Genomic DNA, 25,701 nt, shown 5'->3' with positions numbered 1-25,701 from the left:
CTGTTAACAGCCAGTAAAGCAGGGTTGGGAGAAGTAACACACCAAAGCATGGACATAGGATTGGAAATACACCATAAACAAAATGTAACTAACCTGTGAATAAACTTCTTCACCACCTCCATTCCAGCATTCAGCTCATTCAAAGACAGAATGTACTCCTGAGTAAAGAGCCGCAACCGAGGGCACTTCCCAAAATCCTGTCCAAGAAGGAGAGACTCGGTGAAGATGGTGAATGCACATCCAAACTGTGGGTTTTCAAAAGAAACCAGCTCAAACACAACTGAATTCACACTGCTATTATGCTGACAAGCTTCAAGAGAAGAGCATCTCTGCACACTGAAGTAATGTTCTCCCCACCAATAATGACAGTGTTTCCAATGTCTTCTTTCCTTTATACCCACTTTGAAAACAAAGTTCTGCATAATGAAACAACTAAAAACCAAAAAATTCTCACCTATACTTACATTTGTTTTGAACTTTTCACTTAATATTTTGACTTTGAAATACATTTTTTGTTTGGCACTTTTGCTTGACTGCAGATTTTTAGAAATAAAACCCCAAAATATTTTATTTCCATGTTTGGCATGAGTATCTATTCTGGTTTTAGAGAAAGTCATTTTGACATGCTATCAATATGCAATCAAGCACAAAACCAGAGATCAGTTTTTTCTCCACGGATTTTACTCCAGCTATGCTGTGAATTTGACAGGTGAGCTCAAGAGTCACTTTCCTTAAATCCTGCAGTCAGAGAGGCACCTGCTAACTGAAATCCTGCATCTCCTCACATCACCGGCTATTTTTAGATGCGGAATAAGTAAATTCTGCTGTCTGGTGAGTGTTATTCCACAGCACATTTCCTCACATTTACACAGGTGTAACCTTATTACACAGGTGTTGCAGAACTACAGAGCTGAATTTCCAAGTGGGGAACAAGGTCCACTGAGGACAAACAAGCACTCCCAGCTATTCCTCCAGCAGCTGCCTGTGGAAGTTAGCCTGGAAAAAATACATGGCAACTGAAATGTTAAAGAAATGCCACAAATGGTAATGAACTAGTGGTGGTCTGTAAAAGGGATGATAAACTCCCAGAGCACTGAAACCTTCTGTTAACTCATTTTGGTTTCAGGCACTTCTGCAGCACAACCTGCATTAATACCTGGTAAGTTTTACAACCAGAGAAAATGACCAAAAACTTGAAAACAAGCTTAGACTGCACAATGTCTCCTTCAAGCCCTAAATGTCACTGCTGGTACTGAATGGCTGCCTGGTAACTTCACCCAGCAAAGGGACTGTGGGCAATTCCACATCACTACAATTAACATCATTAAACTTTTAACAGCTCCTTCTGGCAGCTGCAAACACACTTGATCCAAGGGCAAGAGACCATGTGTGCTTCATAGAACATTTGATTAATTTCATGAACATGCCTTGCAAGACAGCTTTTGCAACTGCAATTTGCTTATGGAAGTTTTCAGCCTGTCTAGGTGTCCTAACTGAAGCTGGAATCCAAGTCCAAGAGATCATAAAGAGGATGTCATTGCTGACCTCTGTAAAATAAAATATCTCTCTAAATTTAATATAATGCCCTATCACATACCAAGCACAGAACAATACACACCACCAATACAGTTTGCTCAAAAAATAAAAAGAAAAAAAGAAAGAAGGGTTTATATTCAAACATTTGGGCTGAGCCTACAAACAGCTAAAACCCCAAAGTTTTGGGAGGTTGCTGAGCACTCCTCAAATAACTCAGCACACAAGAGCCTCCACTCCTGCATGTAACCAGTATTATCACCAAGACAAAAACCTATCCTTGTTCTTTTGAGATATTAAAATCAGAGATAAATAAGACACTCTTTCCCCATTTTATAGGTAGAAAACTGTGGAGCAAAACTTGTTGGGAATTTTCAAAGGCCACAGAACAAACTGGAGGCAAAGGTGGGAAGAGCCAGCTCAGTCTCCTGCCCCAAGGACTGCACGGGGCCTCCTGGGGTGATGAAGTTTAGTGTCCCCCTAAAGAGTAACTTTATTTATGTGCACACACACACACATTCTCTAAAGCACTATTCAGTATAGAAGTCCCCAGAGAGTGGTAAAGTGCCCAAATCCACTCCAATTAATACCTGACACCATAAATTCTCCAACTACACACTGCGGTACAGACATGTTGATTTTCAATCTGCAAATGTTAAGTATGGTAAATATACCCAATTCTCTGAAGCTAACCAAATACAAGCATTACACTATGCATTTAGATTTTATTTGAGACCCCTCAAGAGCTCTGGATGCTTAAAAAAAATCAGTCTGGAATCCAAGAATAACATTTACAGAATATTTCACTGAACACTACAGAATATTCAAAAATGTTTACATGTCTGCATAGTGCTGGCACAGAGCCAGGAATATGACCTTTTTGCCATCTTGGGCTTTCTACCCAGTTCTGTAAACTCAGGGAGTTAAATAATAAGATTGGAAAAATAAGAAATATGAACTGTTTTCTACTGGGTTCATGCTAATCACAGCATGACAACAGATGGTCTCTAAAATTATATGTTAGTGAAAAGAAGTTGATTATGAAGTTACAGAGGTTCATCCTTGAGATCACAGCAAAATCAACTGCCTTAAATATTTTATTTATTTGTTATTCTTTGCCACTGCATTGTGAAGCAAGACTTCTTCATGTAACTTAAAAACATTGGCAGGAAACTTAATATGCCACAAAAGCTGAGAGCTGGCAAATACTCCAAACCTCTATTAGGAAAGGAATATGGATCAGGTAAGACTATTTTCAGAGCTTGGGGAAGGGGAATCTGGTCTACAGGGCGGAAAGCAAAGCAGGGCATTTATTTCAAATACTGACAAGGAACTGATCAGCAATGAGAAGAGAAAAGTCTGGGTAAGAACAACCATAAAATGACAGAGTACCAAAATCCTGTAATGAGAAGTAAGAAAAGCACTAGAAAAGCATAAGGATATTCAGGAAACTGAGGTAAGAACTCACTGGACATGGCCTAAAGAAAAATGGAAACCAAGAGAGCTGGCGGCATCTTACAGAAAAAGTGTTGAAGGCCCAGCTCAAAATGAACAAAGTCCCCATTCTGCTTTTGTTATTTATTTTGTTTGATTTTTAAACTGTTTTAACTTCAAGGATGGCATGCAGGGAATAAATAAGGAGCCAAGGGCCAGGTGGGAAAGAGCTGGAGCTGCATATGCTGCCAAAAGAAACATCCCTCAAAACATGGCTTTGCTTAGATGCTTTTGAGGATCCCACTGAAAGCTCATTAGTTCTGCACTGATGAAGTAACACACAATTACACGCAGCATTCACACTTTGGGGGCAGATTTAGACACAAGAGGCATGACAGGCAACAGAGCAGCTGCTGATCACGCAAGGTGTGGCAGTGAAACTTCTCCAAGCTGCTGGAGCTCCCGCGGCACGAGCACTCACCATGTTGTGTTTGAGAATCCTCTGCACCACGGGGGTGAACACCTCAATCACCACCATGGACCGCGGGCGCTCTCGGCAGTGCTGCAAGGAGCAACAGGTCATGTTGTGAGCTGCAGGAGTCATGGAGATGGGTGTCCCCTGGCTTCACACCCCGTGCATGGATTACCCCAAGATGAACGAGATTCAAGGGCTAAATTAATCTTTCCTGAGATTAAGGTACTCCTAACACTGCTCGTTCCTATGGATTTGCTGGCATCTAATAGAAGATTCCCATGGGAGTTCACAAACTGCAAATTCCCTTCCCTGTTCCCCACTCTTCCCATAAGTCACTGCAACGTACCATTTTGGGGTCTTATTGCCAACAGCTTTAAAAGGAAAGAGGCTGTGGATAGGAAGATATGATCACACAGGCAGTATCACGCCACAAACCTCCTTTCTCTGGGATCCAGCCTAAAAACCTGTGGTGGATCTTGGGAGGTACCAACAACCCACCCTCCCATCACAGGATGAAATATATAATCATAATGCATCAGACAGAGTAATTCAGGTTGGGAAAGACTTCTGAAAGTCATCTGGTCCAACCCCCTGCTCAAGACAGGGTCAATTTTGAAGATAAATTCTCCTCATTACCCTGTCCACTTCTGTTCTGGGAAGTCCATAACCTGTTTCCCTTCCTTCAACTGTACACATTCCACTGCACACAACTACAGACAACTGGGTGCCCATCTCTGAGAGATATCTAAGGCAAAAAAACCCAAATCAGGAATAAAAATGAATCAAGTCTGAGGCTACTGATGACCTAAGAGTGCTTATAAAAATGCAAGACTCAGTTTCTGTAGGAAGAAGCAGCTGATGAATAACTCTGGATGGGAATTACAAGCAGCATCCAGAATGTTTGACAAATGCATACCCAGTCATCAGCAAGCAAACTGAAGCAGACTCAAAACTGAAACACAAACAGGCCTCGAGGAAAAGCAGTATTTTTAAATCCACAAGGCCTGCAATCCTAATTACTCCGAAGTTTATGGATAAAGGATACAAAATGCAGCACAAGCATGGATTTACCAGAGAAGAGGATGACTCCTTATGATTTCCCACTGCCATTACCCAATGACAAAATACCATAAGGGCTGAGCTACACATACCTGAACACAGTGGCTGCAGTGATTTCTGCATTAGCTAAACACAGCATGCAGTAGGACACCTCTTGTACCCAGACTGAGGTGTGGGAGTCTCAAAATTTTAACTCTCACACAGTATCAGGACAAAACACTCTGATATACTAAGCATATGATGGTATTTATCAAAATGGTGCTGTTCACTGTTGCACTATCATTACTTGCTGACCAAAAACTGAACTCAATCTGGCAGGAGGTAAGAAGTTACAGAAAAAAACAACCCCCCACTCAAAGAACTACAGTCATATACAAGTATGAGATTTCAGAAAGCAAAGCTGTTCTGATACCTTGCAGAAGAATTCACAGAGGTCAGGAGGAGGATGGTTGTTTTCCAGCAAAGGTGCAATTGCCTTTATAAAGAAAGGGAGAAAAAGGAGAAAAATTGAATTCCAAGGCAGCAACTGGAGAAAGCATATTGCAGGAAAGTATTTTTCTTGGGGGCATAAAAGCTCACTTTTCTAAAAGGACAAAAGCATCAAAAGAGAAATTAGAGGTGGGCCATGTGTTTATTTTACAAGTAAGCTCAAGCATACCTCTGCTATGAATCCTCAGGAAAACTCTGCTTTTAACTCCACCAGTGTAAATATGTAAAACAGGCAAAGGAGTACACTATTTATAATGGTTTAAACGGAAACAGGAGCAGACCTTTTTGCTTTAGGATGTAATAAAGCAAGGATGAATCTGGCTCACAGTTTCAGTTAGAACATTTCCCTGAAAGAAAAAACTGAACACAACACACACACATATCCCTTTGTGAAGGAGTTCAAGCTCTTTTTTTGTGAGAAAGAGCTCACTAAAAGCAACTTAGCACTGCTCTTACCTGGGAAGACCCTATTTATCAAAATCAAGCATCTAACTTTGTAAAAGCTGAGCTCAACCATTCCTTTGCTGCTGCACAAACCAATGTGCTTATGCTGGATAAACACACTGGAGGTCATACCTGCCACTGAGGGGGTAATGACCTTATGCTGCTGTTACTTCTTTTGTAAACTAGAAAATGGTACCAGAATAAAATATTCTATGTGGTGGTGCCTTCAGGCTTTTCCACTCTTCAGTTACAGAGATTCCCAATACCCATTTCCATGTGAAACACTAAACACAGCAGCCAGGACATTTCATTTTAAGAAACTGAACACCAGATATTTTATCTGGATGGCACCTGGGGTTTTACTGAGGCTTTGCTTTGGTTTTTGCTCTCCCTCTCATCTCCTTACTCAGCCCTGTGAGTCTGCTTGCAGCAGCTGTGTTTTCACAGAGGTCAAGATTAGTGTGAATTTTAACAACAAAACCCAAGCAAACTGCAAAGCTGCTTGGTTAAATGTCAGAACTATGATACTCATTATCATGTGCCATCCTTCTGCAACTGGTCGCTCCTCCTCTGGTGGTGGCCCAGACACAGGGGGACTGATGGAGAACACAACCCCATCCAGTGAGCCCAGAACATCCTTGCTCCCCATCCAACACCTGAGCTCAAGATCTTTCCTGAACCCATCTTTGGGATTGTTTGCTTTAGGATGTCAACAACAGAGACAGTCACAGGTTATGGCTTTGCCTCTGTGGGCAGCGTGGAAGGCTGACAGGAGCTTTTCCTGGGTTTTCCTCACGAGTTAATGGCCAGAAGCAGCCACGTGCTGTGCCACGTTGGCCAGGCGTGGCAACACGTGTGTCCCATCCCGAGCAGGAAGGGATTGGTTGGGATATGGATCTGCCCCAGCACCATCCAGACAAGGAAAGCTGGTCCCATCTGCATGGCCAAGCACTGTGTACTTTCCACATGCTACATAAACACACACTATTAGCAATTCTTTCCAGGAATAGCCCAGGTTATCAGAGTAATGGCAGTGAGCTCTGAATGCCCAGGAAGTGCCAGCTCCTCAATGGCTTGGGCACAGCCTACACGAGGGCAGGACTTGGACTAAAGAAGCCATCACCCAGAACAGAGAATAACCTGAAAGGACCTTTGGAGGCCACCTGGTTCACCTTCCTTGCTCACAGCAGGGCCACCTCTCATATTTTATTTTAAAATCCTTCCCCCAGTTGTAACTGGGTGCCTGAACTACCCTTGGTACTAGAGTTAAACAAAAGTTGTAGCAAAGAAAAGTAAATGCTATTTCAGAAATTTATCTCAGTGGCTGATTCCAGTTAAAAGGGTACCTTAAACAGCAGTTGAACACAATCAACACCTACTAGCAGCTACCTGCCAGCTTGTCATTTTGCAGAAAGAGTCACAGAGATGTGATACAATCAGGTGGTGGTGAGGATCTAGATTAGATTACTGTGAAAATCTCCTGGAAATTGCCAGAAAATTAAATTAAATCACAGTGATGAGGAACCAAGTTCCACCTCTCTGATAAACTGTTGAGATATTATTATATTATATCTTATACTCTAACAGAGCTGCCATTTGATTCACTTATTTCTGTGTCCAAATAAATGCGACCTACAAAAAAGAAAAAAAGTTGAAGAGGATATTTTTACAAATAAGTTTGCAGGGAGTTGAACTGGAATGACACAAGAGCAATCCCTTGCTCACATACCCTCAGCAATGGAGACGTTCTGTATACGGTAGCATTAGCCCCTCAGGAAACTACTCAGCCTAAGGGTTTTATAGGGCACATCTGGAAATGATGGGGTTGGACTATTTAAAGTACATATACAGATAGGGATATTGCTGTGTAGCCTCCTAAGGAGGCCATTTGGAGAGACTGTTAACACTCAGCATGCTGTGCTCTCTCACACAGACTGATGAGAAAGCTTTATTGTGATTCATCTGTGAAACAAGAATAGAGAAATGACAAAGCCACACAAAAAATAGACAAATGGTTTTCATTCCTGCCTAAGCTCAGCAGCACTGGTGGAAAGGCTTTCACATTTGCCCTACTTCACTGGGGCAGAGACAGGCACTAAGAGAACTGTTATCAAACAATATAGATTCGTCCTCAGCTTTTGACAGAAAGATACTCACCACAATAATGCTCTCATGGTCTTGTGTGGTTAAGTTGTTGTTCTGAAAGAGTTGAATAGAAGAAAGATGAGTGAGCAAAGAGCACCCTTGAGCTGGTGCATCAGCACACACAGTCCTCAGCTACCACCAGACACAAGAAGAAAGGCTCAAGACTCAATTGCTTATTTTCTGAATAAAAACCATGGCATTAAAATAATTCTCCTAAAGGAGGGGGTACAGTGCCTGCTGTGAGGACTGGTGCAAGCCTTCATTGCTCCTTCAGCTCAGCACACAAACTCAGGATGCCAGAGGTCTCAATCACTGGAGAAAGTAAAGCCAGCAATACGTTTCTTTGAAATATTTTCTTAGGACAAGCTGCATGTCTTTACAAAAATTATTAAAAGGATTGCTGTGGTGGGTTTTTTTTTGCGGCCAGTTTCCCCAAAATTCTTTCTTTAAACATGGTACCAGGAAAAGCCAATAAATTGACTGGAAGTCACCTATGCTATCACCTATGCAGAAGAGTTTGCTCTGTGCTTTTTCAGCAGCATGATCCATCCAGAGGTTACAATGGTGTGAGTTGCTAAGATTTTTGACTACTGCAAGAAAAGACAACAGTGGATTTTTTTTTTGCTTATATCAAATCCTTCTGCTATCACATCACAACTAAGACAAGAAAAGCCTGCTTGGCATTACATTTCCTGCCCATGAAAAGTTTGAAACAGATGTTATAGGAGGAAGATAGATAACTCTGAAGAAATACAGTTTTCTTTACCAGAATTAGTAAAAATAAAATAGCTACACAATTAATGTATTGGTGTGTGTACACATATTGATACAAAAATGATTGGTCATGGAAGCAAAGCCAATGGAATAGAAGTCAAAGGGAGCTTTAGGCATGAGTTAAACCCATGTAAATTTACCGCAGATAATTAAAAAACCAAAGAAACAAAAAACCAACCAACCAAAAAAACCAAACCAACAAACACAAGATAAACGGGGCTTGTTTTGTTTCTGGAAATCTACATAAGATGGGTCAAATTTTCCTTCTCCCCAGCAAGTGCAAACTCCACTCAAGTGAGCACAAGTCACGAGCAAACTCGCAGGCAGAATTTTGACAACCCAAGTTAAAATAAAACCCATCCCCAAAGTTTTAACTGTTTGTCTCTCATCTGAGAAAGACAGGAGCCCTGCTGAGGTACCTCTGAGAGCAGCTTGGAGACGATCTCCAGGGGTGCCTGGTGGATGGAGTCGTCCTGCAGCGGGGACGTCAGTGCCATGTCCACCAGCGTCCGGATCTCCTTCAGCACCACCTCCCAGCGGCTGGGGTTACTCAGCACCTTCTTGTACTTGTAAATCTTCTTCTGCAAGACACGTGAAAAGGCCACACTGACACCACCATAAACACCTTGAACAGAGCTGTGCTTCCTACTGCCCAAGGGGGCTGCTTTCTATGTTGAGTTTTGCCTTTTCTGGTGGCTGAAAAGCTGAACTTGAAACATTTAAATGGACAAGAAAACCTTTTATGTCTAAACCAGTTTCTTCTGTGGAAGCAATGAGAAACCATGATTCTTTTCATTTTGAAATGAGTTTTTTAACTCCAGAGCATCTTTCTTTCCATCATCTCCTCTTACAAACACCTTCCTCAGGCTAACAATGAATACCTGCTATTGAACTGTTTCTAAAGCTTAAGTTCTTTTTAAGAGACTCATTAAGCAAAGACAGGAGAGAGAGAGAGGCCATCAAAACATCACTCTTCTAGATCCTTTATTCTGAATGTGAATTCATATTCAGAATTCATTTCAATTTTGCCAAAGCAAAAAAAATCTCATAGACCATCTTCTGTCTTGAAGGAGCCTGAGAAGTCATGATGTCACCCTCCAGCTGTAACAGAAGCCAACTTGTAACTCTCCGAATCTTCCACACAACAGCATTTCCACTCTCAAGAACAGCATGCCTGACTGCCTAACCCCATCTGCCCCAGTTCTCTGCATGCCCCTGACCATGTCCAAGCTATTTCATCAAGTGCCCCATCCACAGACCAGCTGGATAAGCAGAGGATAACTCTTATTTCTCAGCAGCCATGTGACCACAAACTACTGGAACAGAAGCTGCTTTAAATTACGAAAAGCAAGCTTTAGAGAAAATCTATCCACCCAAATTCCCAGAGGTGGCTTGGTGGCACTCTACAAGTTCAAGGAAATGATGATGAGTGTTCAAACAGCACATCTGAAAACAACATGAAGGGCACATGAGAGCCAGGAGGGGCTCCAGAAGAGCATGGAGGCAGCGCCAGAGGCAGGGAAGGAGCTCTGCACTGAGGGACAGCAATTGCCAGGACCCCACTTGTGTTTAGTTCACACTCCCTTCCACTCCCCTCTCTGTATGAGGCTGGTCCTCTGCAAAAAGGGATGTGGAGAAGTCTGGACACATGCTCATGTTTAACTAACAGCACTGGTTGGACACCCATGTTTACATGACAACATCAGAGTTTTGCACTAAAAATGGATCCTACATTCCTCAGCAGCATTTCCATGAAATCTCATAAACTGCCCATTTTGTGCAGCTTTGCAGATTCCAGCTGCACATTTTGGGCTATACATGAGCGGAACGCAGGCACAGGGACTCTGCAAAGGGCCTGTGTGCTTTGTTTGGCTTTGGAGCTTTGTGGCTCCTGGCATTTCCCCCGCGCTGGCCCAGGGCAGCCCCAGCAGGAACCATCTGACCACGCTGGCTCTCTGCTTATCAGCCACTTCCTTCCCACCCTGGAGCAGATCTACTGCTCAGCAGCAAACAGTCACCTCTGAACCCCCACCTGAAACACAGGAGAAGGGAACAATGCAGAAAAATACAGATTTCATATGCACTGGGTTTGTTAGAGGGGGGAGAGGAGAGTGGCACTAGGCTGACATGTCAAGGCTGATAAAGCAATCCAATTATCTTTTTAATTAAATTCATGCCAAGTACAAAAGCACACTGGCAGTCTAGTTCACACTTCCAGTGCATTTTAAGCCACTGAAAAGCTAAAGGAACATAAAAACATGCTGCAGACATTATCAAATGTGGCTGGGATTTCAAAACTGCACAAAAATCTTTGTTCTTCTGATCTCCTTGGGACAGAGTGAATCCAATGGTGATTTTAAGCTACCAGCACTACTTCTACATCACAGATTTCTTGGACTCTTTAGGAAACTTCAATCATAGAATTTAATTTCTCTTATTCATGTAGTGCCTTTATTTAGGGTCTTTTTGTTAGACCCACTCCAGCACTAAATTTAAAGTCAACCAGAGGGTTTTTTAACTGGAAACAATTCCTTTCTGACTAATTAGATTGTTTTTAAACTGAAAACAACTCCTTTCTGATTAATTGAGGACACTAAACCAAGCTGGCTCAAGAGATACAATTTCCAATGCTGAAACCTATTCCTTGGCCCTGTACTGTGAAGAAGTCAAAGCAGAATTAGAAGCTAACAAAATGTGGGGACAGGGAGAGGATGAGAGTTAGACCACTGGGTTATTGCATCCTTGCCTCTCTGGGCTGCCCCTTTTTGGCGAGTTACAACTCATTTTACAGCAGCTCCTTCAGCCTAAGGGGAAGCTGCTGAAGGGAACTCTTGCCCAACAGGACGCTGCTCAGACAACTCCACCACAAATATCCTCCTTTTGCTGTCAAATCCAGTCTTGCTTGGAGTGAGGGAGGAGGAAGGGAGTTTCTTTCCCTTTTAGAGATGTCCATTAAAAGTCAGAATTCTGATGATGCTGATGTACATCAGCTTTACCCTCTGCCATGCAGGGAGGGCCAACCAAAGCTCCTGCTCAGGGCAGGCAGGGACTCAAAAGGAGCATCAGGGGACAGCCACCTTTGCAGACACACCAAGCCTGCTGCAAGCACAGAACCCAAATTTATTACTGTGTGTGTTCAGGTTTCCAGCACAAAGCACTGACAGACTGAGCTGCAGCCTGCAAACAGCATTACAGGAGTCTTGAATGATGGTGGGAAAGCAGCAGAAAATAAATAAATAAATAGAGGAGCCATCCCCAAGAGGGTTGAACTCTGCTGTCCTGAACCTTTGGCCATGGTTACAGTGCTGTTTTTCTCAGCAGAATGCTTTTCACCGTTGAGCGCCTTGCTGAAAGCCTCAATTAAAGCCTGAAACCTATCAGTGGGTTACAGAAGCAATTTGCTGTGTCTCAGCAAGCACTTAGGCAACACTGAGCCATCTGCTCCCTTCTACCTGGGCTGGCTCCAGAGCAGGGAGCAACAATCACTCACAAGCTGAAAAACAAAGCTGCCTGGTAAAGACTCACATGGAGAACAAGAATGTCAGTTTAGGAGTTCACTCCCCCTGGATGCAGGTGTAAAAGATGCCTTCAAGTTGCTGAAAACATTCACACAACATTTATCATTAATAGCCTGAACAAGAAAAATACCAGGGTAGGAATCCAGTTTCTAGGGGGATTTCACTAAAAGCAGCAGCTCCTGTGAAAATTTATGTGAGTGGAAAGAAGATATGCCAACTGGGAATTTGACCCTCCTGGTTACTGACCAGCCAGAGCCACACAGCCAGTGTCACTCCAAAATCTTGCCATGCTGACTTTAAATGCAAAGCCACTGAATTTATTAAGTACTCAGAAGAAGCAGAATGAGGAGAATAAGTGACACTGACAGGGCATCCTTCATTCCCAAATCACTCTAATTAATTAAGTCTTGCTGAAACTCCAAGACCCAAGTCTCAATCCTATTTTACAGGAGGAAAGAACTGAAGTCCATGTATAAAAAATTACTTTTCTAGAGTTATTAAGCTAGGAAGTGTGACAAAAATCTATAAGCAGTCTTTTCTACCATCAGTGATCAAAAGCCTTTGAACACTGCTGTGAACAGAAAGTTCGAGAGAGCCTAGGAAACTTTCAGCTTTTTTTAAGATCATCATATATTTTTCTATCCTATAATAGCCTCATCTTGTAGCCCTTGCTCATACACCACTTTCTCGGACAAGAATGATAATACTGATGTAGTCAACAGCTAAGAAAAATGGACTCTAATGCAGAAAATCAGCCAGCATGGAACATTTGCCTTGTTCAGCTCTAGCAAGACCTTTCATGTTAGGAACATCTTAAAGCAGTGGCCACACCTGATCCAAAAAGGGAAAAATGAAGTTAGCCTTTTTTGATGACAAAATTTCATCCTTGCTTTGCCACTGCCAGCCAGAGAACATTCTGTACTCTCGGGAACCTGTCTTCCCATCAGCAAATACTATTTCATTACATAAAGAAAATTAATGGCCATCCCTAATGCTGAAGAGCCTGCTAAATTCTAGCTCTCTTCCCCCTTTACCACAGGCAGCCTGCAAAAGATGCTTGAGTCTTTAGCAGGGAGACTCCTGCAGGAACGGGACAAGATGGAGCTCCTGCAGGAACGGGACAGGCTGGAGTCCCTGCAGGAACGGGACAGGCTGGGGACTCCTGCAGGAACGGGACAAGATGGGGCTCCTGCAGGAATGGGACAGGCTGGGGGCTCCTGCAGGAACGGGACAGGCTGGGGACTCCTGCAGGAACGGGACAGGCTGGGGGCTCCTGCAGGAACGGGACAAGATGGGGCTCCTGCAGGAACGGGACAAGATGGGGGCTCCTGCAGGAACGGGACAGGCTGGGGGCTCCTGCAGGAACGGGACAAGATGGAGCTCCTGCAGGAACGGGACAGGCTGGAGTCCCTGCAGGAACGGGACAAGATGGGGCTCCTGCAGGAACGGGACAGGCTGGGGGCTCCTGCAGGAACGGGACAGGCTGGGGGCTCCTGCAGGAACGGGACAGGCTGGAGCCCCTGCAGGAACGGGACAGGCTGGGGGCTCCTGCAGGAACGGGACAGGCTGGGGGCTCCTGCAGGAACGGGACAGGCTGGGGGCTCCTGCAGGAACGGGACAGGCTGGGGGCTCCTGCAGGAACGGGACAAGATGGAGCTCCTGCAGGAACGGGACAGGCTGGAGCCCCTGCAGGAACGGGACAGGCTGGGGCTCCTGCAGGAACGGGCGCTGCCCTGGAGGGCTGTGGGTGCCAGCAATTGTTTATTTCTTGCTGAGCAACGAGAGCAGCTCCAGCAAGAGGGAAAAGGTCAGGCTCCCGCACAAAGGTCCCCCCAGCTCATTGCGGGGACGGATGACACGGGCTAGTGTTACACTTGATGTTGACAGTGCTTATGTAAAATGGAGGTGCCTCTTGCTAGATGCAAATCTACAGCGATAAAAACAACACCGGGAGCAGACTCTGGAAAGGTTTTCTCCACTGCAGCAGAACATTTTGTTCAAACGCTGCGTAACAAGGAACAGGAAGAGTTGCTGGCGACCTCCAACACACATGTTGGCCTGTCCTACAAAGCCCAGGTGCACCATGTATTCTACAGCATCACCTGTTGGCATTTTGACCTTTAACTCATTATCTTCATGAAAACAAAGAGGGCATGGCATCCCAAAAGTTGGCCACACCCATATTCTCCTTTTCATATTAGCAGGTATCACTTACTTCATGGTATTCTGAAAAATACCTAAAGTTAACTTGCTGCTAACACAATTTTCCCTGCTAGTCAGAAATGGACTTAAATCACCAGCTGAATCCAAATCTACTGAAAGCTTTTAGAACTACAGTCCTGCCTGCAACATTTACCAATATAGATATATTTTAAAAAAAAAGAAAAAAGAAACTTACCTGAAAAGACTAAGTTCATAGAAAGTCCCAAAGTCCCAATCCAGCCAAAGGACTGGGGATGGGATGAGATTATGGAAACCTTTCTAAATCAGGGACTTCAAACTGCTCATGCTGCAGTAATCAAACTCTTCCTGACCTTCTGAAAGTTCTGTACAGAAAGACCAATGTGCTGCTCTCTAAAATAGAGATATGCTGCGAAACAGCAGCAGCAAACTTTTGCTCTCCCCCATGTTTTCAGGTCACAGCATTTTTTGCATATTTCATTCTACCCGGTGCAAAATGCTGAAGTGCATCAAGTTCTCTGCTTCAGTTGCTTCTCTGAATGCAATTGCCCTGGTCAAGGCTCACTTTCCCATAAATTCCTTGCCACAGGCCAGAGAAACGGAGGGAAATATTACAGGATAAGCTCTTCTGATTCTCACTCAGTTAAGGTCTCAATAACACTTCGTTTTTTGCCAACTCATATGAAAAAGATCCTGGTAAAATCACCATTATTTATTACACTGAGACTGGCACCTGTGAATCTATGGCCTGAGTAAATACACCCAGTGACATTCTCTGCCCTGAGCAGCTCACAGTCTAGATGATTAAAAGCAAGAACGAGAGAAAGGGCAAGAAAACCAAGGTGATTTTCTTGATGTCATATGGCAAGCCAGAAACAGAGCAGAACTGAAGTGCTCTGACCCTCAGGCCTCCAAGGCTATCACTGGATCCTGGTACCCCAAGGAGAAATACCACTGGCAGGCGCTGTGCCTTGAATGTTGATGCCCTGTTGCTGTGCTTCCCCATCTCACCATCTCTGGCCACCACCTTTTTCAGACCACCCTGATTCACCTGTTTTTTTCCACCAGTGTCTGCCACCTTGCTCCAGATCTCACTAAGCCAGGCAAGAACCCCACTAGGCTCGGGTCAGCACCATTCCAGAGCTGCCAGAACCCCCCAAGGCTCAGGTCAGCACCGTTCCAGAGCTGCCAGAACCCCCCATGGCTCAGGTCAGCTCCATTCCAGAGCTGCCAGAAGCCCCCAAGGCTCAGGTCAGCACTGTTCCAGAGCTGCCAGAAGCCCCCAAGGCTCAGGTCAGCACCGTTCCAGAGCTGCCAGAACCTCCCAAGGCTCAGGTCAGCACCATTCCTAGAGGTGCCAGAACCCCCCAAGGCTCAGGTCAGCACCATTCCAGAGCTGCCAGAAGCCCCCAAGGCTCAGGTCAGCACCATTCCAGAGCTGCCAGAAGCCCCCAAGGCTCAGGTCAGCGCCGTTCCAGAGCTGCCAGAGTTCAGTGGGTTCAGCAAGCGGTGACGTGGGTTCAGCTGTTACTGATGCACGAGCTGGAACAACCACACAGACACTTCCCCCAGGCACAGCGTTTGTCCTTTGCTCAGGTACCACTGGGACAGTACCACTGCAAAGGAAAAGAATGCTGAAATAAACACAATTTTAAAAGCAGGCAACAGAGACAAAATGCATTCCTGCTTGAACTAAGAGAAGTGCAAAGTGGACACGGGACAAAGGCGGGTGACAGGGCAGGCTCCTCAGTCACCTCTCAGCATGACACTGGGCAGCTGCAACATTAATGCACTGAAGAACTTGCTCTTGAAATATATATCTCCTTCTCCTTTGCCCACAGCTGTCAACTGACTGCCCATTCTTTTGGGCTTCTGCTCTCTGATGCGCTCAACACTGCTGCAAAGAGATCCTTCAGTGACAACAGGGGATGAGAGGATGGAACAGAAAGGGTATTTTACCCAAGGAAAAGGAAGAAAACTAAAACCATGAAATTCCTGCGCTCCACTGAAGAGAAACCTGCATGCAAATGCAGTGTGTGTGTCCCCAAAAACTGAAAGCAACTCAAAAATCATGACTTCCCTCTAGCCTCCCTAAGCAGGGAGGGAAGAGGTCATGCTTGGCATCTACCAAGCAAAGAAACTGGGCTTTGTTTCTGCTGGTGCCTTGTCTTCCTCGAATCCCTGCACAGCCCTCGAGGCTCTATAAGATGCAGGAACACAGCTGGTCAAGCCAAACCCAGCTCTACCTCATTCCTGCATCTGAGATGCCCTAAACCCAGCTAGAAAACGCAAAAAGCCAACAGTGGCTCCAGCTGCACTTTGCCTGGGCTAATGTGGTTACTCTTGTAATCAGACCTGTCCACAGGGGAGACATTTTTTGGCATGGCTGATGCTGATGCATTCCCCGAAACCCTCCATCCCTGCTTCCATTTCCTTTTGGCAAACATTCCCATTCTTCAGGCCCCAGTTCCAGCACCAGCTTTACACTTCAGGTTGGCAAAACATCAGCTTTCATCCTGCACACAGCAACTGCTGTTCCGTATTTTTCGTACCGGAGCCAAGTTGGGGTTTGTTTTTAATGTTGCTTTGGCTATGCGGAATTTCACTATGACTGCAGATACTCCAGCAGAAGCACAAGCCACTCCCTGCTTGCAAAAAGCATTGATATCTTGGGTTGAAAATTCCATGTGACATCTCCCCAGATGAAGAAATATTCTAAAATATCTTTCCCATGGAGCATTTGGGTGTTTTGGTTTGGTTTTTTTTTTACTACGCAGAAGTCACACATTTTTTTTTCCTTATCTTGGTCAGAAGAACAAACTTGAAAACAGTTTATCAACACAATTGTCCCAGACATGCAGGAAAGGTTTGCCCTAACTGCAGGCTGGTGAGGAGGAAGTTTACAAACCCTCCTGAGTTACTTAAGTATCTTCTGCAGAATGAGTGAGAAAAATTTTCATAGAGAGTTTGCTGGCCTCACACAACAGGGCAGGAGCCAGAAACCCTGCTCGAGCTACAGGACTTGAACAGCCTGTGACTCACTAGCAGAGGGAATGTTTCAAACATGTTCAGACACAGCTGCCTCCTCCTCTTGCAGGACCTCACTGCTCCCTGCAGCAGCTTTGGCCCTTTTCTCCAGAGCAGCAAATGCCCCACACAGCCACAGTCTGTACATCAGGATCTCAGTGTTCTGGGGAAACCCACAGTTTCCAGAGAGGTGTGAGTCTGACCTGCTCCTGTATCTGCAGCATGACCCAGAGTCAGAAAAATAATGTCCAATTCAAATAAAAATTAAAAAATAATAAAGCAGACTACTAGAAAAAAGCAGGAATATGTGTACCATACACACTCCACACTTTCTGAAGCCTTCAGTGGACTAACTGCATTGAGTGCACAGGGGCAAAAAAGTAGTATTAAATAACTAAAGCACAGCAAACACAGTGTGACTGTGGATTCTGACATGCAGCAAACAGAGCACAGATGCCACAAGGCACTGTGATAATAAGTGCCACCTAGGTGTGGTCCTTGCTGTGTGTTTTTCTGTGCAGAGACCCACAGCTACTGATTACATTATAAAATGCCTCTGACACCCAGCTCAACTAATCCAGGTTCCTAATTCCTTTTATCTTCATGCCCTTTATGTTCTACACATGATGGCTGTGTCTGTGGAGCCCTGGCATCCACCAGCTCTCAGCCCGTGGTGGGAATAAATGACTTGGCCATTGCAGAGAAAAGATACTGTGTAGGAAAAAAAAAAAGGAGTAGGCACAATCTTATCATCACTGCACTTTGACCAGGTCTGGCAAAGCACAGAGCTGTGCACAAGGCCAGCATGGAGCAGAGCCAGGCATACCTGCTGTGCAGAGCCCCCCCTGCTCTGGCACTGCACCCTTCAGATCCCACTCAGGCACCAGAGAGCTGGTCACATCTACAGGAAAACAGGACGTGGTGGCCTCACCTGCAAGGCTGCACAGCACATGCCAGTAATTTCAGGCATGTGAGAACCCTGATGGGAAGAACTCGCCACCTGAGAAACCACCTCCAACAGGGAGTAAGCAGCTACTATCGCTACACATTGTAGTAACTGCTAACAAAAGATAACCTCAGAAAGATAATCTATCCCCCTTTCATTTTCTGGGAAATTCCAGTAAGCTGAGGTAGCACCAACTAGTACACAAAGCAATTATTTCTTCCCAGATATGCAAAATGTATTAAAAAGCCACGTCATCCCTTTTCCTTATTACTCTCTACTGCTGGCAGTGGACACCCTCAGCTTTTTCTGCTCTCCTCCCCTCTCACCAGTCAGCAAAACCTTCCAAATGGACATTTACCCCCCTGTTTCACTTTCTCCTCCTTGGCAAATGTTTTATTTTGCTGATTTTCCAGCTCCTCAACACCATAAATGGCTTTGAAATTGGCTTCTCTCTTGTGCACCTGCATCATCAATGTCGTCAGCAAGAGAGATGTGCACGGCTCGAGGAACATGTTTGTGTCAGAAAGCTGCTGCAGAGCCTTAGGGAGAGCAGGGACTGGATGCTGATGTGATGCTTGCAAGCATCTTAAAAGGGACTTCAGAAAAGCAGGGTATTTCTTTATGGGCTTTGGAGCACTGAATTTTCCAGCTTCTCACAGGGAGATGCCAAATTTCAAAGCAGCATTTGCTGCTGAAACATTCCCATCACTTTGTTCCATGTTTTTATATTGCATCTTATTGTGCCACATCAGCACAAACCCCCAAACCTCCTCCAACTCTTCAGCCTACCAAAATGCCCCTGGATCACTGCAATTTCCTTGTTTTCCTCCTCCTTTGCACAAGTGCTGCATGATGTGCAAGACTGAATGAAGACTCATAGCTTTCAGCTCTCTGATCCCAAGACTCTCATCCTTGCTGAGAACCAGAGATCACTGGGGTGCTCCCAGAACCACTGCCCACCTCATGCTCAGAATCATTCCCAACATCCCTGTTGTCCTCGATGGATCTCTCCTCTGCTCTCACAGCCTAATCCAGTATTCCCATCTTAAATAAGACAGCAAAGAGCACCAGAGACCAGGAGATGGGAAATAGCTGCAATGCAATGGCTTCTGAGTGAAGAGAGGGGAATGAAGGACATACTTGCTTTTAAATACATTTTTTTCCTCATTTTAAAACCATCCATGTTCTAAGAAAAAAAAGACAAGGAGCTGTGACAGATAAGATGAACATGAGGCTTACAGCAAGAGCTAGGGAAGGCTCTGACACTTGCAATATACTGTTTTACAGTTTTCTTTGGGTATTAGCAGCAGTTTTATTATCCCCTAATACATTATGTATACTATAATGTAAGGAAAAAACTGTGCAAGAAATGACAGAGAAACACCTAGATCCCCTTTGCTCCTTCAGGGTCAAGGAGGTCTTCGCACACCCAAGAGTTCTCATAAGATCCAGAACGCAGAACTGGGCCCCGTGGCAGCAGCTTAACAAGGCACTTAGCATGTGTCATCTCCCAGAGTTAGGTTTTCACACCCAATGCATCATGCCAGAAGGATAATTACACTCCTGGGAAAGCCTACCAGTCTTCTCCTGTCTTCACAAGAGATCTCCTAAAACCAGATTTTTCTGCAGCCAGAAACCTGAACAAGAGACTAATTTTGGTGCAGCTCTATCTTATGACAGCTATAGATGAAAAGTTGTAATTTGGTGAAATTCATGGTCACCATGACCTCAAAATCCTGAATTGCAAAGAATTAGTCATAAGGTCAGCCCTGGAATAATGCAGAGGAGCAATTCACCAGCACAAAACCCGAGGCTCCCTCTTGGCCAGCAGCTCAGCATTCCTCAGAAACAACATATTCCAGCAATTGTATCTGCTCCTCTTCAGAGCTGAGACCTAAGCACACAATAACAAGCTGATCTGTTTATTCAGCTGTTTTTGACACCCCTCTATCTTCAGGCCTAATATTAGTTTGAACAGGACAGCATCCAAGTCTAGAGGGGAAAACTTAGAGCTGGTCCTGACTTAGCTAAAGCAAGATAGAAAATAACTATCTAGTTTCTACTCAAATTTCACCACTAGGCCATTAATTGGCCTGAGTTCTTCCTCCTTAAAAAAGGCCATTTTGGCAATACAGGAGGCAGCTAGGGGTGCACAAAGCTTGTGTGCCTACGGCTGGATGAGGGCAGGGCAGCTCAGAGCAGCAGCTCAGATCCAGGCTGGCACCCCAGTGTGCTGCCGAGAGCCTCCTTGGGCTGGACAAAGTGCTCTGCTGACATGGATATGCAGCTCCCAGATCTGAAGTGATTCATGTGAAGCCAACACAGAGCACAGCCTGTGCTCAGCACTGCTGCAGATGTACCTTCTGGGAGGAACCTGCTCCAGTGGCCACCCCAGAAACAGTGAGGTATTTTCCCAGTGCAAAGGCAGTGAAAGCTTAAAAAAAAAATCTAGCCACTCCACCTGTTCCAGTTCTTAAAACATTACCAGCATTTCATAAAATGAATAGAAGAAAAATCTTTCTGTCAACATCTTGTCTGTTTTTCATCCACTCATTTCCACCTCCCAAGTGAGATCTGTGCCTTTCTGTTGTGGCAGCACAGCTACCTCTAGCAAAATGAGATCCCAGAAACAGAAAACAAGGCCAAGAATTTTCAAGTGACTTCTGATAACAGATGGCCTGAGACAGTCAAACTTGTGCTGGAAAATGAGAGAAGCAACAGACTTGATGTGCTCATGAAGATATCTCAAGCCAAAAAGAAAGCAAAAAAAGAGACAAAAAGACATCCCCCCAACTTAACTACAAAAAACCCAAATGTTATGGGAATAAAAGGCTGTTAAGTAAGACAAGATCTCCATTATGCTGTTCCTGAATTTGCAATGAGGTTGTTCAGATAACAGACAGGGTGGTCTTTTCAATCACCAGATGAACAGCAGGCACACAGAGCTGCATTTCATGTTACCTTTCATACAGAAAAGAAGAACAAACCATGACAGCAAACATCAACTTCACCATGAGAAGAGTCATCAAAAACTGAAAAATGGTCTCACTGTGTTCACCAGAAAGCTCAAACTGGTACCAGCCTCGCTTCTTGGCAACACAGATCCATTTACATCCCTTGGACCCCAAATCTGTTCCCTACAAAGTCTAGCCTAGGATAGCACCATGATGCAGAGAAAAGGCAGGATAATTTAAATGAACTGTTCATGGTCTCCCATAACTGGCACCCAAGCATTTCAGAGGCAGAGTACAACCACCAGCCAAAATCTTGTGGGCTGCCTTTTATCGGTCCAAGCAATAAACCTGCTTGTCCAAACCTAGCGTGTCATCAAAGCCCACAATGCTCCCAAAACCCTGGGGCTGTGAAAGACAAAACCTACTTCCACGTCTTTGGTTCCCATCATTCTATCACTGACTTGCACATAGACACATAAGGAAAAAGAAAAAAAAAACAAAACCATTGTTGGCCTAATTGTTTCATAATTATTTATTGCTTTACCTCAAAGTAAAGAAAATGAAAAATTCTCTGTTCTGTGAAAATACCTCAGTGTTTCAGCTAAAGAAAGCAAAGAAACAGCCAAGAGAGTTATGGGTTTGTGAGCTGGGTAACCACCAAGGAGGGGGCCTGAAGCCCAGAACCACCACTCCAAAGAACTGCTGAGCTCTTCAAATAGAATTTTCACTATGCAGTAGAGCATGGGGCTATGGAATTGTCACAGGGTACCAAATCTTCCTTTCTCAGATCATAAATTAGGTCACTAAACACACTGGCCCTTTTAACTTTATCCAATGTGATTTTTTCCCAGATCTCACAGCTTTAAGGCAAGATTTACTGAGATTTAAGGCTGTAAATTTCTTTAATGTCATCATTTAAATTCTATATAACCCCCACTCCTGTATCAGCACTATTTTTAATCATTACCATGGTGACAAAGCCGTAAAGGTGCTTTACACAAGGAAAGCTTTACCACACTTTTGAGAACAGTTGCTCTTAACTTATCATTTTGCAGTTTTAAATTTCAAAGAAGAGTAACTCGCTCTGAACATTCACCATTGATACAAAAACTGATACTGACCCATGACTATTGCATAAAAAATACTAATTAACAAGAAATTCATAACCTGGTCACAGTAAAGACCAGAGAGCATATCATCATTCAGGTCAAGTATGACTTTGTTTGACAGTCAATTCCTTTGCAATTAATAGGGCTGCTTGTGCATGGAAGTATCTGTTTCCTGAAGACACAGATAGAACAATCCCTATGAGAACCAGGGAAGTATTAATCCAAAATTAAAGTTTTTGAACGAAGGCCAACATGGCTTGTTTTAGTATTCAATGCAAAACATTTGCAAATCCCAAATGACAACATTGTTCCAGTTTCCTAATTCATGGGATTCAAAACATGGAGTCTGGGTTGAAAATGAATTTTAAAACAAAAGGTAACGTGACTGCTGACTGCAGGTCAGGGCTGTGCACGTATGCTGGGCTGCATGAGCACAGACAGCAGGATGGGGAGGGGGCTGCTCCCCTCAGCCCAGCACTGCTGGGTCCACGTGCCTGGTTTGGGGCTTCACAGGCTCTCAGCAACCTCCCACCTCCTCAAAGTAAACCCTGCACTGCGAGACGACAAGCGTGGCATGGGTGGAGAGAGGACCAGATGATGTTCAAAGGCCCCTTCCAACCTAAACAATCCTACAATTAACACATTTGCACTGTCCCTGCTGAGAGATGTGTAAACTCCCTGAGCAAGCAGCAGCACTCATTAGGGGACACATGGGCACTGGTTAAAAGCATCAGTGGGAAAGGCAAGGTACAGGCAAGCCTTTCTACAAGATCCAGGTCAGAAGCACACAAAGCTCAATTTGAGTCATGCTTCATGCTTTCCTGCAGACCTGGCTCTGTTCTTTCTGTGTTGTGTCAATTCAGGACATCCCCCCAAAGGCTGTCAACTGACATGTTTGACTGCTGCATCACCCAGCTGACCAGAAAACACGAGCAACTCACCCCACAATGAGGGCAGTGTTCAGGGCTTACTATCAAGCCTGATAAAAAATGCAACATGCCCTGCATGAACTTAGGTGAATTCCCACTAAAAAATGTAAATCTATACCTGTACTCCTGGGGGGAAAAAACCTGATGTCTTTCTAATTGAAACGCAACATGGTGCTAAATTAGTCAAGTGTACCTTTTAATGATTAATACCTTCAGCATGTGGTGTAATGGGGCTACAGGTTTTCTACAGAGGATGGTACCTCTCAGTGCTCAGCACTACAAATGCACACAAAGTGCATTTAGCCCAAAGAACAAGCAACTAAGTAGAGGGATGCTGGCTGGGAAAATACCAAGAGTATGTATCTGCTTATTTGTGTGTCTCCCAAAATTACTAGTCCCAGTATCTCTCAAAGCCAAGTTTAGCTGTATCCATCCCCTGCAGAAGTGGTTGGTTACCACTGTATCTGCCCTGGATCCAGCCAGGGCAATGAACTGCATGTGTTACTCTCTTTTGTATACCCACAGAAAGTGTTGTTATCTTTAATGATACACTGTTATGACTTATCAGCTTCCACATACCAAAGATTATGTATCATGGTTTCAATCCAACCTCCTCAGTGGAGAAGAACTTTCCTTACACAATGGATTAATGATTTATGTTTGAGGAGCTGGAGAGTTGTTAACATGTTCTGTTTATTCTCTGGACAAAGATAGTTTGGCTTAGCTACAAGCAGAAGGAAATCAGGATTTCTAAAAATAGGCTGAGGTGGCCAATAATCCTTTAGGAGTTGTGATACCCACTGGTATCCAGATGAAATGAGGAATTATGAGTAACCCTTAGTGGGAGGGTTTGAAATGGAAAACCCAAAGAGAAGATGACTACATAAGGAACACTTGTGCTGTCCCTACACCCTGCTGACTTCAATGAGGATAATATTCAAGGAAAAAGACACAACTAAAAAGCTCTGTAAGCATCTTGACAGCTAGTTAGCTGGATGACACATAAAACCCCTTGGAGCTGCATCTAAAGCATGGATAATTACATGTTTGGTTCTCTTATTTCTGTTAATCTGTACCATCTCTTTTATTATTCTCTGGGTCGCAGGAAGAAATTATTCTTGATTTTTATTTCCGTGTTTGTCTCTAGAACAAAAATAATTTCCAGGGTGCCAGTTGGCAAATTGAATTCCCACAGCATGTTAAACCTTAAAACTGCACCACATCAAAGCTCTCTCAGAGACCTTAGCACCTTCCTACAAAAACAAAGTATGTGCCTGAACCTAAAGAGCCTCCCCAAATATTTGAGACACAGCTATTCACTGCTCCTACCCATTTCCCATGCAGCTCAGGGCACATGCAGCAGCTGATTCCCAAGGCTTCCAGCACAGGAAAGAGTCAGAAGGACACTGACAGAATATGAATCTGCTCCCATAACTGTAATTTAAGAGGGGGCAATCCTCACTGCTGGAAATTCTCAGAATATCAGTTTGCTGTCTGTACAGCGGATTCCTCCAGCCTTGTTTGGGCAGGGCAGGAGAAAATTAAACTTAAATCTAGCGCCAGGTACACTGGGGCTCAGCTGGGCTCCCTAAATGCTCCCACCACACAAGTACAAACAATAGCAAGATCACCTCTGTTGAATGTTTTCCCCTGAACAAGTGTTACAGCTATCTGCACTGGCTTGCATCCGTGTTCTACATCCCACAGAAATGTTTTGACCTATTATTTGTAAGACCACTGGACAAATATATCATTCATCAGCACAACCACCCAATTATAATACAGCTGTGGTAATATCTCTGCCACCTGGTGCTTTGTGTAAATGCCCCATTCCAGAAGAATAGGTTTCCTGTTTTTTGTGGGTTCCCTCACGACCTGCTTAATCATCAAACCATACAAATTATGGAGTGAGATGAACCTTGGCACCTGGCTCTTAAAGTCATAGGCTCCAGTGCCAGTTAAGTGATAAACTTCACTAAGGCAGACACACAACAGCACTCCCTCACTCCCCTCCTACACTGACAGCTTGTCCTGGTTCTTCAGCCCATTGGGAACTCACTTAAGCCTGCCAAAGAGCAGAAAGTTACCAGGTGCTCTTCCTCTGAACTATTAAGCAACAAAAACCAAAAACTAAATTACCTCAATTTTAGCAAAAAGGAATTTCTCAGTGCCAAGTACCTGGGCAATGACTAAACCCTGTCACTGTTCTTATGGGAAAACACTATTTGCTATTCTTGGTAAAGGGAAGGGCTTTCAAATCAAGATAATGTTTCACTTGTTTTTCAGAAACAAATTTAATGGGGGTGGGGAGGGAAGCAGGGAAGCAAAAATAAATTCTACTTTGCACCAAGTTAAATTACTCAGAGTTTCCCAAAATGAGAGGCTTGGGTCAGAAGCACTGGAAAGTTTAAGAAATGCTCCTTTAAAAACAACTCCCACAGAGCAAAGCTCCTTCTCCATGACTGAAAGGCATGTAAGCAAGCCAGGTCACTCTGTCTAGCCTGACTTGCTTTCTTTCTTTTCCTTTTTAAAGAATTTATTTGATCAGTTGAATGGTAGGGCCAGGTTGCATCTTTACCACATCTTACTTGGATGTTTTCCAGAGTTGCACCTCCAGCCCCAATTCTCCCCTCACTGCAGGAACAGAGCAGGCATGAGCCACCAGCACTTTGGCACCACAACCA

At 44.2% G+C, this 25,701-nt stretch overlaps 1 protein-coding gene across 1 annotated transcript in view; it reads right to left on the bottom strand.

The window, feature by feature from the left end:
• Nucleotides 1-25,701, bottom strand: part of LOC119705711 (c-Maf inducing protein) — a 130,327-nt gene that overhangs the window by 25,451 nt on the left and 79,175 nt on the right. Inside the window, exons 4-8 of the mRNA XM_038148455.1 lie at nt 8,773-8,934; nt 7,592-7,633; nt 4,914-4,976; nt 3,449-3,529; nt 94-197 (exon numbers count right to left, since the gene is read on the bottom strand). Of these exons, the coding sequence (XP_038004383.1) occupies nt 94-197; nt 3,449-3,529; nt 4,914-4,976; nt 7,592-7,633; nt 8,773-8,934 (452 nt within the window). The remainder of the gene's footprint in view (nt 1-93; nt 198-3,448; nt 3,530-4,913; nt 4,977-7,591; nt 7,634-8,772; nt 8,935-25,701) is intronic.

The sequence above is a fragment of the Motacilla alba genome, chromosome 11 (assembly GCF_015832195.1).
Source record: "Motacilla alba alba isolate MOTALB_02 chromosome 11, Motacilla_alba_V1.0_pri, whole genome shotgun sequence".
NCBI lineage: Eukaryota > Metazoa > Chordata > Aves > Passeriformes > Motacillidae > Motacilla > Motacilla alba.
This window is presented reverse-complemented; position numbering and strand designations above follow the sequence as displayed.